Source organism: Athene cunicularia (genome assembly GCF_003259725.1).
Source record: "Athene cunicularia isolate RWA chromosome 4 unlocalized genomic scaffold, athCun1 chr4_part2, whole genome shotgun sequence".
NCBI lineage: Eukaryota > Metazoa > Chordata > Aves > Strigiformes > Strigidae > Athene > Athene cunicularia.
In genome coordinates this window covers 20,985,252-20,998,185 of record NW_020799099.1, presented here as the reverse complement: position 1 = coordinate 20,998,185, position 12,934 = coordinate 20,985,252, and the positions used below count along the sequence as shown (strand labels likewise).

Sequence of the window (12,934 nt, the reverse complement as noted above, 5' to 3'; positions counted from 1 at the left end):
ACTATAATGTAAAAACCTCAGCGTTAAATGTTACCTTTACCCTAAAAAAGCCACACAGGTTTAAACTTTGAGTAATATTTGCATTCAAATGATTGTTTATATTGAAATGGATATTGGAGACCTAACATTTAAGGGATTGTAAGGCTACGTAAAAGGATTATACTATATCTGATGTAACATCTAGACTAGCAAACGATAGATTAGTAAATTAAACAGCCCAGCAGCTACCCTGTTTTAGTGGCAGACTTTTGGCCAGGGCCACCTCGGACTCTCCCAGAAATTCCACAGCAGGTCTCAGGAGCTGCAGCACCCCAAGGGCTGGTTCCCACAGGCTGCTGTGCAGCAGGGTGAGGAGGAGGCTGGGTGTGAGCTGTCCCATGCCAGTTGGCCTCTGTGCTCAGCAGCAGTGTCTGGCAGATTAAATTAGGTAATAAAAAGGGCAGGGGGGAAGTGTAGGTTTCTCTTCCATCTTGAGAATGTGAAACCTGTGCTTAAAGGCTAAAAGCTGTGGTTACTATTTCCCATCCCTCAAAGGAAGGGGACTGGAGGAATAGGCCTAGTGTCTCTCTCCTCTGGTATTTTCTCAGTGTAGAAAGTGTATGAAGAACCCTACAGAAAAGTAAACATCCACGTCAACTAAAATACAGAATTGCAGTTTCTGTCGAGCTTCTTGGGCGGGGGGGAACTTCTTTACATACCTATTCCCTATATTTTGCTGTATGAATATTTTCCATATGTGGACTCATATAATGCAGTCTGTATGCATTTTCTATCACACTGTTTTCATGGTACCTACCAGTCCTTTCTTAAATAGCTGATGGCAGCAGTCCACACTGCATAAGAAGTGGGATGAAACTGGGAGATCCCAAGGACTTGCTCAGTGCTGGTAGACTTGTAATGTGCCTTGGCAAACCATGTTTTATCTTTCCAGGATCGCAGATAACTGTGCGAGGAATATTCAAAAGTAGCAATTAGTGCTGAGAAAGAGGAACAATAGCAACAAAATGAAGTTTCCTGGAAGGAAGTGCTGCAGGCGTAGACAGTCAAGAAAGGATGGCTGGTCGAGCACTGTTAGGTGCCTTATGGTTAGGGGATGCATAATACTGACTGAAGAGTATCACAGCTGACAGGTGAAGAAATCTCTGTCTCACTGCCAACCTTGCAGATCTAGTTTGAGAAAGCTTGAAAACATTTAGAGCTGTAAAAACCTACTCTATTTCACCATCTTTCTTACAATAGTGTGTTTGGGCTGTCTAACTATTTTGCAGTCCTAAGGCAGAAAACAAAACCAAACAAACAAAACCCCTGAATTTATTATATTGGTCTGCTGCTACACTATTTAGTTTTACTTAGAAAAATTACATTTCAACAATGATGCTTACTATCTCCCCATTTAAAATAGAATCAATGTCATTTATGAAATATCAGAAACATTGACATTTGGAATAATTAATTAGTCTGAAATAAATTCAATTTTGTTTCTCTGTTTTGTATTATTAATCTTGTCAAAAAAATGGGAACTTTGTATCTTGTTCATAGATAGCACTGCTGAGCAAATGAGCAAATGCAGTTCTTCAGACATGCACCTTGTCATACTCAGAATTTCTTCCCTTCCTCCTGACTCCCCTCAAACCATGTTCAGGAAATAAACAATTTGCCTTCACTTCAGGAGGGGGTAGGAAATTTTGTTTCCCTTGTTTAGTTCTGGCTTAGAAAGAAAGCAATTTGCCTTCATTAGGCTGCCTGCAATTACACTTTTATTAAGACCTTCTTGCCAACTCTTGCATAAAAATGTGCCTGCTGCTTAAAACAGGTAAGATGTCCACAGACTTCACTCAGTTTAAGATCAGCTGGGCTAAATTTTTCCCTTGTAGGTTCTCTTGGTGATTGTAAGTTTGACTTACATGATATATGACTTTACCAGAGCTTGGATTTGGAAACTCCTGTAATATTGCAGGAAGGAAAGAATCTATTAACACATCAAATACTTTTTTTCCCTTACAGATAACAACAGTGACAAAGTTAGTATCAACAGCACTGGAGTTGAATTATGGTCGTTTTTCCTGTTGGTATAACCAGCATGTATTCTTGTTTTGCAAAATTATAGCTCTTAGAGTTTTATATTTAAATTTTGCAAAACAGCTTCAGCTTTTCTTAGTAACTTCTTAGTGTAGTTTTGTCTGCATTGGACATGATGTGATCTTGCTTTTCACTGTGTTACATTTTGTATCTTTTTTTTTTTATTCCACAAAACATTTGTGTGGTGTTCGTGTGTATTGATAAATTCTTGGTGCACCTATGGCTAATTGGTGTTAATACTAGTAAATGGTGAAATACAGTATAAAAGTAAAAAAGGTTTGAGGAGTATGGAATGAAGGGCTGAATACTGAATTCATACCACAAAAATAAGAGTAACATTCATATACTGTGATTCGTACGTATTAGGGATGATAAATATGGTTGAGGTTTGTTTGGGTTGTCTTTTCTCCCCTTGCCTCAAGTTGCCCTGAGTTAAGGGAGAGCCTGTCTCACTGAGTTTTCCTTTGTGTCTGGCACCACCTTGTTGCCTCAGTGAGTAATTACTAGTAGACTCAAGCATTAAAAAAAAGAGACCAGTAGGATCCACAAGAAAAATCAGCAGGATATTTAGTTTATAATTCCACGTTCAACAAATGTGAAAGACTACTTATTTCACTGTGGTAGTTGCTAGAATGCAGTCAGCTGAATGTAAATAATTACATTTCCATGTAGTTCCACACCTTTAATTATTGCCTTAATTTTCAGATTTTATTTTTGCTATTAACTCTTTTGATGCTTTACTTCATTTTTCTCTGTACTACTTGTACTCCGTCCTGGAAATACCACTTTCTTTGTTTCTATACCTCTCCCTTGTTTAGTAGCTTTGACATGTGATACACATACTTCACTAATACTGTGTGTCTATAAATTCATTCGTTTTAATTTTATATGATATCTTTCACATCATTATTTCAAGTATTAAGTATTCTTTTTAAGTGTAAGTATTTACTAATGCATTCCATTGAATGGGCCTAATTCTTACTTGTTGACAATTAATGATTTACCTCATTCTCATTCATATTTTCCACCTTTCTTCACCAGAAAGACATTAAAAGTACAGTGGGGAAGTAGTGGCAAAAATAGAACTGACTTTTAAAGTTCTGTCAGGGGGTTGGGGTTTTTAAAATTATTATTAGAATTGTATGTCTTAGGAGCTAATTTTGCAGTTAATCTCCTGTAAATTATGTGAAAATAAATGTACATTTAAAGGGCCTTAATGACTAATGCTTTGGGATAACAAATGTAAAATTTAGGAATAATATATATGGTATGAATCTTCTGTTCCATTTTCCCAAACTGATCAGTACCATTACACATTCTTTACAGCAATGACTGAAAGCAGAGCTTTAAAATCCTGTATTCTTGAAAGTCTTCTAGGCTACTGTGGGGAAAATTTTCAGACTAAATGATTACCCCACTACTATTTTCACCTTCAGAAAGGGTATCAAGCATCAGTATCTTCACATTAAGTTTCCATAACATCACTACTTATGCTTTCAGATGGTCTGGTTCTGATCTAGACTTTGCCAAGTGCCCAAGACTTGGTGTGTGCTGAGTGGCCCTTGCACACAGGTTGTGCTTTGCCTCTTGTGATCCAAGGGGAGAATTTCCTAACAGGAAATTCTCAAGGGGCACCTGATCCATACTAAGTAGGCTACCCTACTTTACCAAAACAAATTACCCTCTCATCCCTGTGAGGAAATCGCTGTGAGTTTAATTTAAGTATGGGACTTCTGTGCTCTGGTTTTGGTAGTAGAATGAGAATATCACTATTAATTGGATTTCAGTGCCCTTTCGCACGAAACTAATTCAATAGGATAATTAACTGTACTTCTATTTCAACTTTCTGACTTTCTTTCTTTTTTTTTTTTTTCTTCTTTTCCTGTTTATGCTGGGAAAACTTTCTCTTGCTGTCTTACTCTGTCATCTCCAAGGAAAAACCCACCCAAACGGTAAAGGTTTAAATGTGTAAATGTCTTGATAATACTGTCTTTTACTGTTTCTGATGCTCCAGCAATGAAACAAGGAAAAATATTTCAGTTGAGTTAGAGTAATTATAAAGCTGTGTTTGGTTTGGAGAGCTCAATCTGTGTTCAGGTGTGCCTGTGGAGCTCACTGCTGCACATCTGCCCCTACACAGACGCTGCCTTTAAACACTGTGAGAAGTCACAGTTCTGTCCCTGTCTTTTTACCTACCCCAACACAGGTGGTCTCTGAAGCTTTTCGCTCACTGCTCTCTCCTCTCCTTGATGCAGCCCTCCACGGAAGCACATTGTGGATACCTATACAGAGTTTTACCACACACCCACCCATAGCGATGCCAGCAAGAAGCGATTGATTGAAGACACCGAAGACTGGCATCCCCGGACAGGCACCACCCAGTCCCGCTCTTTCCGCATCCTCGCCCAAATCACTGGCACTGATCATAGTGAGTAGCTTGGTGTAAATGTAATAAGTAATGGCCTTGAACAGATAGTTGTTTTTAAAAGCTAGGGGTAGGGTGAAATAGTAAAAGGATTCAGTCACATCTCATGCGTTTTCACTCTTGGATAATAAATCCAGTAGGCACAATCTTGGTGAGTTCTTTAAAAGAAAAAAGTTTGAGAAGACAATAGCAGGAAAATATTTTTGTAGAACTCCTACAACTGCTAAATAGCTCAGGATATATGCATTACTGGACAGTATTCCTGATTGAGTTGAATATTAATACATTCTAGATAAATCTTAAAATTTCCATTTCTACTCCCAAAGATGTTGGCAGATATGTATTCATTGTTTCTTTCCCCTCCTGTATCACTAAAATGGTGACATTCCTGTTCAAATGCTCCAAAAAAATTAATGTGTTTTCAGGCATGTAGAAAATCTGACAGTCATACAACAGTATGTGACCTGCAATGGTTTCATTGATCTGAAGCATAAATCCATCATTCCTCAGTTTACTCCCAAGTCATGTTTCCATCCTCTGCTTATGCTATGGTGTGATTACGCATATTGTGGACTGGAACAGATGATGCAGCGGTCATTCCCAGTCATACAATTTTATGGTGAAACTTTGGTTTCGTATTATGTTGTCAGTTATAATTCATACACACCTATAATGTTGTATAAAAGCCATCAGAAGTGCCATCAGAAGACTTAAGCTCAGTCATATTCAGACTGAGGCAGTTGAAATAGAGGTGATTATTTCATTTTTCTGCTTTTCACATCTAGTGCTACAATAAAGAAGGCAGTGAGGAAATCAGAGCCCCCTCCCCCTCCCCTCAGTTTTCTGTCAGAACTACTGTAGAAGTCAATGATAACATTTCTCTAAATAGGGATATTGTCTATGTGTGATAAATATTCTGAATTTGGACAGTTACCTGATTGATTTGTGGTCCTACGTTGCGGTATTCTATTAATGGGTCATTTTCTACCTTTGGATTCTTTTCATTAATCCTTATAAGGGCAGAATATGAGAACTAAACAGCAAATAACATGTCATCCAGTGTTGATCAATTAATCATGGTGACAAATACTACAAGAAACTGACTGCAACTAGATCTTCCAAACTTAAAACCAAGGCTGGGATTTTACATTATCCCATGTGCAGTCCTCTAGCACCTTGATGGGTCACATTCTGGTTGCAAACAGGTGCTTGGATTATCACATGATAGAAACCTAATGTTTGTCCAAAAGAAATGCTTCCCAGCTTCCATTCAACTTCCCTTTCTCAACTCACCATTCTCAAAGCCAATGTGAAGAGTGGGCCAAGGGAAAGAGCAGAGGCTAGCAGAGCCACCTTTCAGCGATCCTGCTGGCAAAGGAGCTCTTGAAGTTTATAGACATCCTCATTTCCATTGGGGCATATTTAGAATCTAGGAGTCCTAATGAGCCTTGTTGCAATTTCCTGCTGCGGTGAGTGCATTGGCACGGGGGAGAATCTTAGTGTGTGGTGGTACAGTGCCTTTGAAAATAAAATTTTTTTCTCTTCTTGCAGTGAAAGAACCAGAACATGAAGCTGCAAAGAAGACTAAGTGAGTTGATACTTCTGTTACTTAAATACTTTGCATGTTTTAATTCTTAACTGATAGCGTTTGGTGCATTTGTGTGATACCTGGGTGTTTTTAAAATGTTGCTTCTTTCTTTTTTGCCTTCTACTTCGGCATGTAAAAATCAAGATCTCTTTCTGCATAGACCAACCTTTTAAAATCTGCTGGTGCAGTCCAGTATTAATGTTTGTGCAGGAGTTTGAGATTTTCTGTGAACTTGGACTGATTTGGTTTTCTGTACGAGGTCAGCTTCTCAACGGGTTTTCCTTTTCCTCAATCTAACCAGGAGTTTTTGATTTGCAAGTGTGGATCAGATTGCAAGGCATAGCTGGAAAGTTCTGGACTGTGAATGAGGGTCAGCTGCCTCCTTGCTTTGGGATAAGTGTTGTTCAAAATGAGGTCCAACCAGTGGCTAAAGCCAATGGTTCTTGCAGTCAGTGGGAGTTTTTCTGCTGACCTTGCCTATCACCCAATCCAAGCTTTTGACAAGAGAGGAAGACAATGTGTGGATAGGAATAGTGCATGGAGATTGCATGCTCGCTTGTGAAATGCTTAAGACAAACTTTCTTTCTTTCTTATTTTTCTTCTGTCACTTCTTTCCACAGGGAAAAGGTTCCCATCCACGTCTTTAGCCCCAAATATACAAAATTACGTGACTGGCACCATGAAGTCTCAGCACGTGTTCTTAATGTCCAGTGATTTTACCCAAGTTACAAAAGCAAAATACAAACACTTCCTTCCTTTCTTCTTTTCCATCTGCTTTGCAAAAAGAAAAAAGAAAATGTATTTCACTAGCCTTACTGCGAGAGAAATTCTAGCCTTTTCTATACTTTTCTAACACTTTCCTACTGATGTGTAAAAAATGAGATGAAAATGTTTTTGTGCTAATCACTAGTTGACAAAAAAATATATATTTAAAACAGAACAACTTGGGTGACTGAACGTCCCAACACGGGGAGGAGATGGCTGTTGCAGTTCTTTTTGTGCCTTAAAGGAGTCATTTTCATTGCTGAGTTTGAGTTACTGTAGGTTGTTAGAAAGCAGAAAATTATGAACAGAAGAATAAGAAATTGTGTTACTTTGATTTTGGGGCTGGGGGAAGAAGATTAAGAGGGACTGTATGCACTTATTTCAAACTATTGTATTTACCAGGATAATTATCTAGGTTTTCAGCAGGTGAATTTTAGAGCGGTTGTAAATGTTTTACAAAGTAGAACAAGAAGACAGGCTGCTTTTAAGCAAATAAAAAATGAATTAAAAAAATATTCCAACGTTGTGAATAGAATGCAAGCTCAATATAAAGATTCTGCTGCTTCAACTAGTAATATGTTCATATTAAGGAAAACTTAGAAAAAATTGAGCAGAATGTTGCTGTGTACTTGTAAGAGCTTCAACAAATCCTCTTAACAAGAACAAAATAAGATGGTAGTATTTATTTATTGCGCAGTGAAGCTCATAGGCTTTCTTGTGTTTCTAAAAGCTTCATGGCCATATGGTTCTCCTGTAAAATAATGTATTATAGTAGCTACACATTCATTAACTTATGCTTTCTGAAGCTTGAAGAGTATTTTAATAAAAGTTGCTTTTATCTTAGCTCTGTCTGTTTTTCTTTTGAGTCTCTCTGACTCCTTGAATAGTCTTCTCATGCACGGAGCTGTAATTTCATTTTATCTTCACAGATCACAGTAAGAGAAACAATTAAATCGCTGCTGCATAGTAGAAACAATCTGAATTGTACAAAACTATCACAGTAGTAGAGTTCCTGATTGGGTTAAAAATGGGGTATGTGTGTGCCAAAATTGACACAAGATTTACAGAAATCAATAGAATGATTGACCTTTTGGGGGGCTACAGGAGTAAGAATTCTACTCAGTAAAACTTGCTCTCAGCTTTTGCAGCATTTATTGAATCAGAGAAGTTTCAGACCTTAAAGGCGGCTTGTAAAGCACATATAAAAGCCCAATCTTTCGTAATTGCTTAATGGGGACTACTGCAATTGGCTTGTAATTTGTGCAGCTGACCTACACACTATTCTGATGGAACTGGTCCTGTGAACAATGTCCACTGCAAATGCTTCTGCAGACTTATACAATAAAAAAACCAACTCCCTCAGCTTGGAAAATTGAAAGGAATAGAGACCTTTGGAAGCATTTTAAGCTTGTTTCCTTTTTAGATGGTTTATACTGCTATATATTACAACAGTAGCTTATGGTATTTGTCATTCTGTCTTTAGGAAAAGCCAAACAGAAAATGGAAACTTCAGGTAATAGACAAGTTATCTAACACATAACAGTCACTGATGTGGATGCCTAACAATACACAGAATAAAGGACAATTAAATTTGCAGTGGTAATGATGGACCAAGGCATATCACACCATACACACCTTTTGGATTAACCCCTTAGTGACAGTGGGGGAAAATACTCACTTTAATAATTTCACTAAAACTGTTTTGATGAGAAATACCAAATGGTTTGATTCCTCACCACCCCACCCCCTCATCACATAACTTGGTAGTGGTGACTGTGTTACTAAACCTAAGTGTGTGATTGAGTGCACATACAACACAATATAATCATTCGATAAAATACTGCATATTAAAGTAGGAATGTGGAGGAGTATGTTAAAATCATTTTGCTGGGTTTAAAGATTTTCCTTTTTTTATGAATGGAGAGGAAGACAGGAGTTTCAGAGGACTATGAAAGGTTATCACTTAGACTGTCTGTAAAGTTTTCTTCATAAGGGCAGAATGGTTTGACCTTCAAGTACTTTTATGGTTTGGAGATGTCCCTAAGTAATGAAACTGTCTTTATGTTTGTATTTAACTTACTGTTATGTTTATTTATCTTACCAGCTCTCTTCCCTTTGAAGGGTGAGTTTCTTTAGTGAGAAACAAAAGACAAAGCCTCTCTAAATAATCCAAAGTATGGAAGCCTCTGGTTTGATGAAAATGAAACATAGATAGTCACAGAGTTGATCTGTTGAGGATATGAGACTAGTTTGAGAAAGGCTACCAAAATTATTAATTTCCTATATATTCATAGTAACAAATCACTAATTCCAAAAATGTTTTATGAATCCGTGAAATTCATTTCATTTACTGCTTTCAAGATGTTATCTCTTCACCAAGTATCCCCATTGCACACTGGTTGACATTAAATTTTGGACTTTGTTACTGTTTCTAAAAGCGGTTGTCTATTGCTTTCCGTTTGCACGTGGATAACATGTCTTAGCTCATGTCCAATTCCCAGCATACATCTTTGAAGAAATATTCTGAGTGGGTTTTGATACAAATGAATAAGCTCACATTTCAGAGATCACCTAGAAGGATGAATCTGAGGAAAAAATGAAATAGAAACTTCTCTTCCATCAGTAAACTACAGATAAAATCCAAATTTAATAATATTGAACTTTTCAGGCAAGCATTGTCCAAGACAAATGTCCTGTGGATGTTTTATTATTGTTTATCCCTAAACTGTAATACATTAGGGATTTTTGTGTGGATAAAATAGAAGCTGGAAGGACACGAAATAGAAAGCCCTCACTGAAATGTATAAATTGCAACTCTTAAACCAGTACTTAGATCTTAGAAAGGCAAAGTCTAGCCTTTATGTCAAGTTTGTTTATGTGTTTTAGTAAGTGATTAGTTCTAATTCTGCAGCACCCGATTTCCAAGTATGTTTTAGATGTTCTCTTTTAACCATCTCCTTTTGAGCAACTGTGTTCATATTTAGTTTTGGCCTTAAATTGTAGAGTTTTGGCCTTAAATTGTCCTGAGTGAAGATGTGTCTGGATTCTCCAGATTTGTAGTTTAGCTAATCCATAGCCACTGGAAGATATTTATCCCACACTTAGCCTTGAAACAACCTGTCATAAATCATATATTTATTTTTCCTCCCCCTCACCATGTCATAAATATCTGTAAAGCATACCTGCAGATCTACCTAATGGAACAGGAGCCCAGGATACCTGTATTAATCTGAATAAAAACTCCATAGCAATCCAGACTTTGGAGGTGCCGCCTGTATCAGAATTCCAATCTACACCTTTGCCACATATGAGGTCTGCTCCCTGGTCATTCCTGAGTCTGTTTAACAATTTTCAGCACTTAAAGACTCACTACTTTATTAAGATATTTAATTTTGCATGCTAATATATATATAAAAAAGAAGGCAGCAATGCCTACTTCTGTGGCTAATGTAGTCTGCTCAAAACTTGAGGTTGTGATTAATCTATGTCTCACAGTTTACTTTTATTTTTGTGTATAACAGTGGGATGTCAGATGGGTGCTTTTCTTCAAGTAGAGGGCTTTAAGACAACATTTTCTAGATTTATATCTTTTTTTTTCCTATCACAATTGAAAAAAGGATATGAAAAAATATTGAGAAATATACAGTCTAACCTTCACAAAACTAACACCCTAAAAAAATTGCAACAAGAACTGTATAAAACTTTGGGAGTGAATCCCACTTGCAGTTGTGTCTATCTTTTCCAGTATTTCCTAAAATTTTTTCGTTGTTAATGTAACACTGAATATATGTGTTCCATCTTTATAAATGTAAAGTACTACTTGCATTTCTGAGTTTATAAGCAGCAGAACTCTTCTCAACCTTCACTAATATCGTGCCACTTCTGAAGTGTATTATGCATCATTTTATCCCCCTATTTGTATTTTGCTGTAAACTGAATGGTTTTTGGCTTTTGGTGTTTCTCCCTCCGCCCCCCCCTCCTCTTCCCAATTTACTAACACTTTCATGCACAGTGTCTCCTGTTCAACATACTATTTCAATGTGGATTAAAAATCTCTTTCTCTGTGTGTCTCCATTTGGTTTTATTACTGTGAATGGAGTGAAAACAGTGCTAGACCAGAATCTGCAGCTGCTCTTTTGCCGATAGGAGAGTCCTCCCCCGGCAGTGTCCCCTTTCTCAGACTTTCTGAACACGTTGCTGCAGCAGCTTCTGGGAGGTAAATCTTTCAGAGGGTGTTCAATTTGGTTAATGATCTAGCTATATGTTGTTCTAGCCTAGATTTGTCTGTCTTGGGGGAGAGAGGGTTGTCTGTCATTCACTAAAAATAAACTTTATAAATCTGCTGTGACTAGGGATTTTCCTGAAAATGTTAAGAGAGGGAAGAAGAGAAATTAAGTAAAGATGAGCAGATTCATGAACAGTCTTGTGGATAACAGTTAAAGTAAGATGCAATATTTAGTCTGTATTATTACGTTGTCAGTAGGTATCCACCCTATCACTTGGAGTAACTTATCAGTGGTCTCAGCAACTCAAAAGTGAATTCAGATTTCCTGAACACACAGAAAAGTACCTTTAAAAATTATTTAAAAAAAATAGATTATTTCGTTCATCACACTGTGCTATGCTATGATGCAATCAAAGAAAACTAGGTGATTACCTGGCAAACTTCCTGTCACTGGCCTTGGATAACTTCATTGGCACTTACCTTGGCAGATTAGTGATGTTTTGGAGGTCATCTGTGGGTACTAGACAGTGATGGTGATTTTGGATATAGGACAATGACAGTAATTTGGAGGGTTATGATGATATTATTGAAGGTCAGTAACATTTTTCTGATGGTTTGTGTTTCATAGTGCAGGAGTGTTTTTTAGTTTCAGGTAGCTAGTGTTCATTACACGTTCATAAGCACAAAGTTGTAACGCAAAACAAAGCTGCTCCGTTAAAAATGAGAATTGTATGAATAGTACCTGGGCCGTCCAGGCCCCCAGACAGAGACTTGTCCTTGTGAAAAGCATACAGAAATATACTGTTGCCCATACTTTTGTGGGCTTTCTGCAACTAGAAATCTAATATTAAGATTTGGGATTGAGAGTTTCCCCTTTAAAGCAACAGTCCCAGCCAGCGAAACCTCACAACAAAAATATGTCAAGTCTGTTTGTTGCGATGTTTTTGAAGGCTTTTTTGAAGGCTTTTTTGAAGTCTGGGAGAAGAGGGTGCCTTCATGAGCTAACATGAGATTAGTCAGGAAGGGATGGTGGGTGATGACAGAGGTTTGCTTGTACAGCAAGCTAGCATCTTCATGGTAGTAACCTTTGTTTTGAGCCAATACAGAAAAGGAAGATTCAGTAGTGATGGTTTCAGCAGCATGTTCTCTTAAATCCCAGGAAGCAGATGGGGTGATGGGGTGAGTAGTTATGCGTCACCAGAGATGAAAGATACATGCACAATCTGTATGGTAAGACTCATGGTGGTTTTGCCGTTTGGTTTTTGTGGTGTTTGGTTTGGGGTTTTTTTGGTGGTGGTGGGGCTTTTTGGTGTTGTGGTTTTTTTTTGGTTTTTTTTTTTTTTTTTTTTTTTTGTTTTGTTTTGTTTTGTTTTGTTTTGTTTTTTTTTAAAGTAGAAAACCCAGGATGAAAAAGGCAGGGGAAAAAGTACTACTTCAGTAATTGATTTGGATGTCTACCAATGAAATTCTAGTATGATTATACCCACTGAGCCACAGATGCCTTGCAGATACTGCTACAACTATTGTGTTCTGAGTACCAAGAAGTTCTTTCTAAATCCTAGCTCTGGATCTGTGTCCAGGGGAAGGAAATTTAAGTCTACCCTCACTCAAGACCTATGACTCTAAGTTTATTATTTGGCAAAATTAACCTAGCAAGAGAACAGCTTTAAGATGAGCCACAGGAAATCAGAAAGGACAGCTACATTCATGGTGGTTCAGGAAGAGAGCTGAAGTATTTATACAAATAAATAGTCAAAAAAGTAGATGACGAGTATTTCTACTCAAGAAGGGCAAAAAATTGAGCAGCTTCTGCAGAGCTGTAGAAGGAAGGATTAGCATTGAGTGTGTGAAG

General features: G+C 37.5%; 1 protein-coding gene across 7 annotated transcripts in view; it reads left to right on the top strand.

The window, feature by feature from the left end:
* Window positions 1-12,934, top strand: part of PDLIM5 (PDZ and LIM domain 5) — a 130,044-nt gene that overhangs the window by 73,806 nt on the left and 43,304 nt on the right. For 2 of the 7 annotated variants that reach the window (XM_026847634.1, XM_026847633.1), the window contains exons 6-9: window positions 4,014-4,031; window positions 4,335-4,507; window positions 6,056-6,092; window positions 6,713-7,691. In XM_026847634.1, coding sequence (XP_026703435.1) covers window positions 4,014-4,031; window positions 4,335-4,507; window positions 6,056-6,092; window positions 6,713-6,806 — 322 coding nt within the window. In that variant the 3' untranslated portion in view covers window positions 6,807-7,691. Of the gene's footprint in view, window positions 1-2,004; window positions 2,022-4,013; window positions 4,032-4,334; window positions 4,508-6,055; window positions 6,093-6,712; window positions 7,692-12,934 lie in introns of those variants that run through there. The other 5 variants (XM_026847630.1, XM_026847628.1, XM_026847631.1 and 2 more) reach the window with 3 other exon arrangements.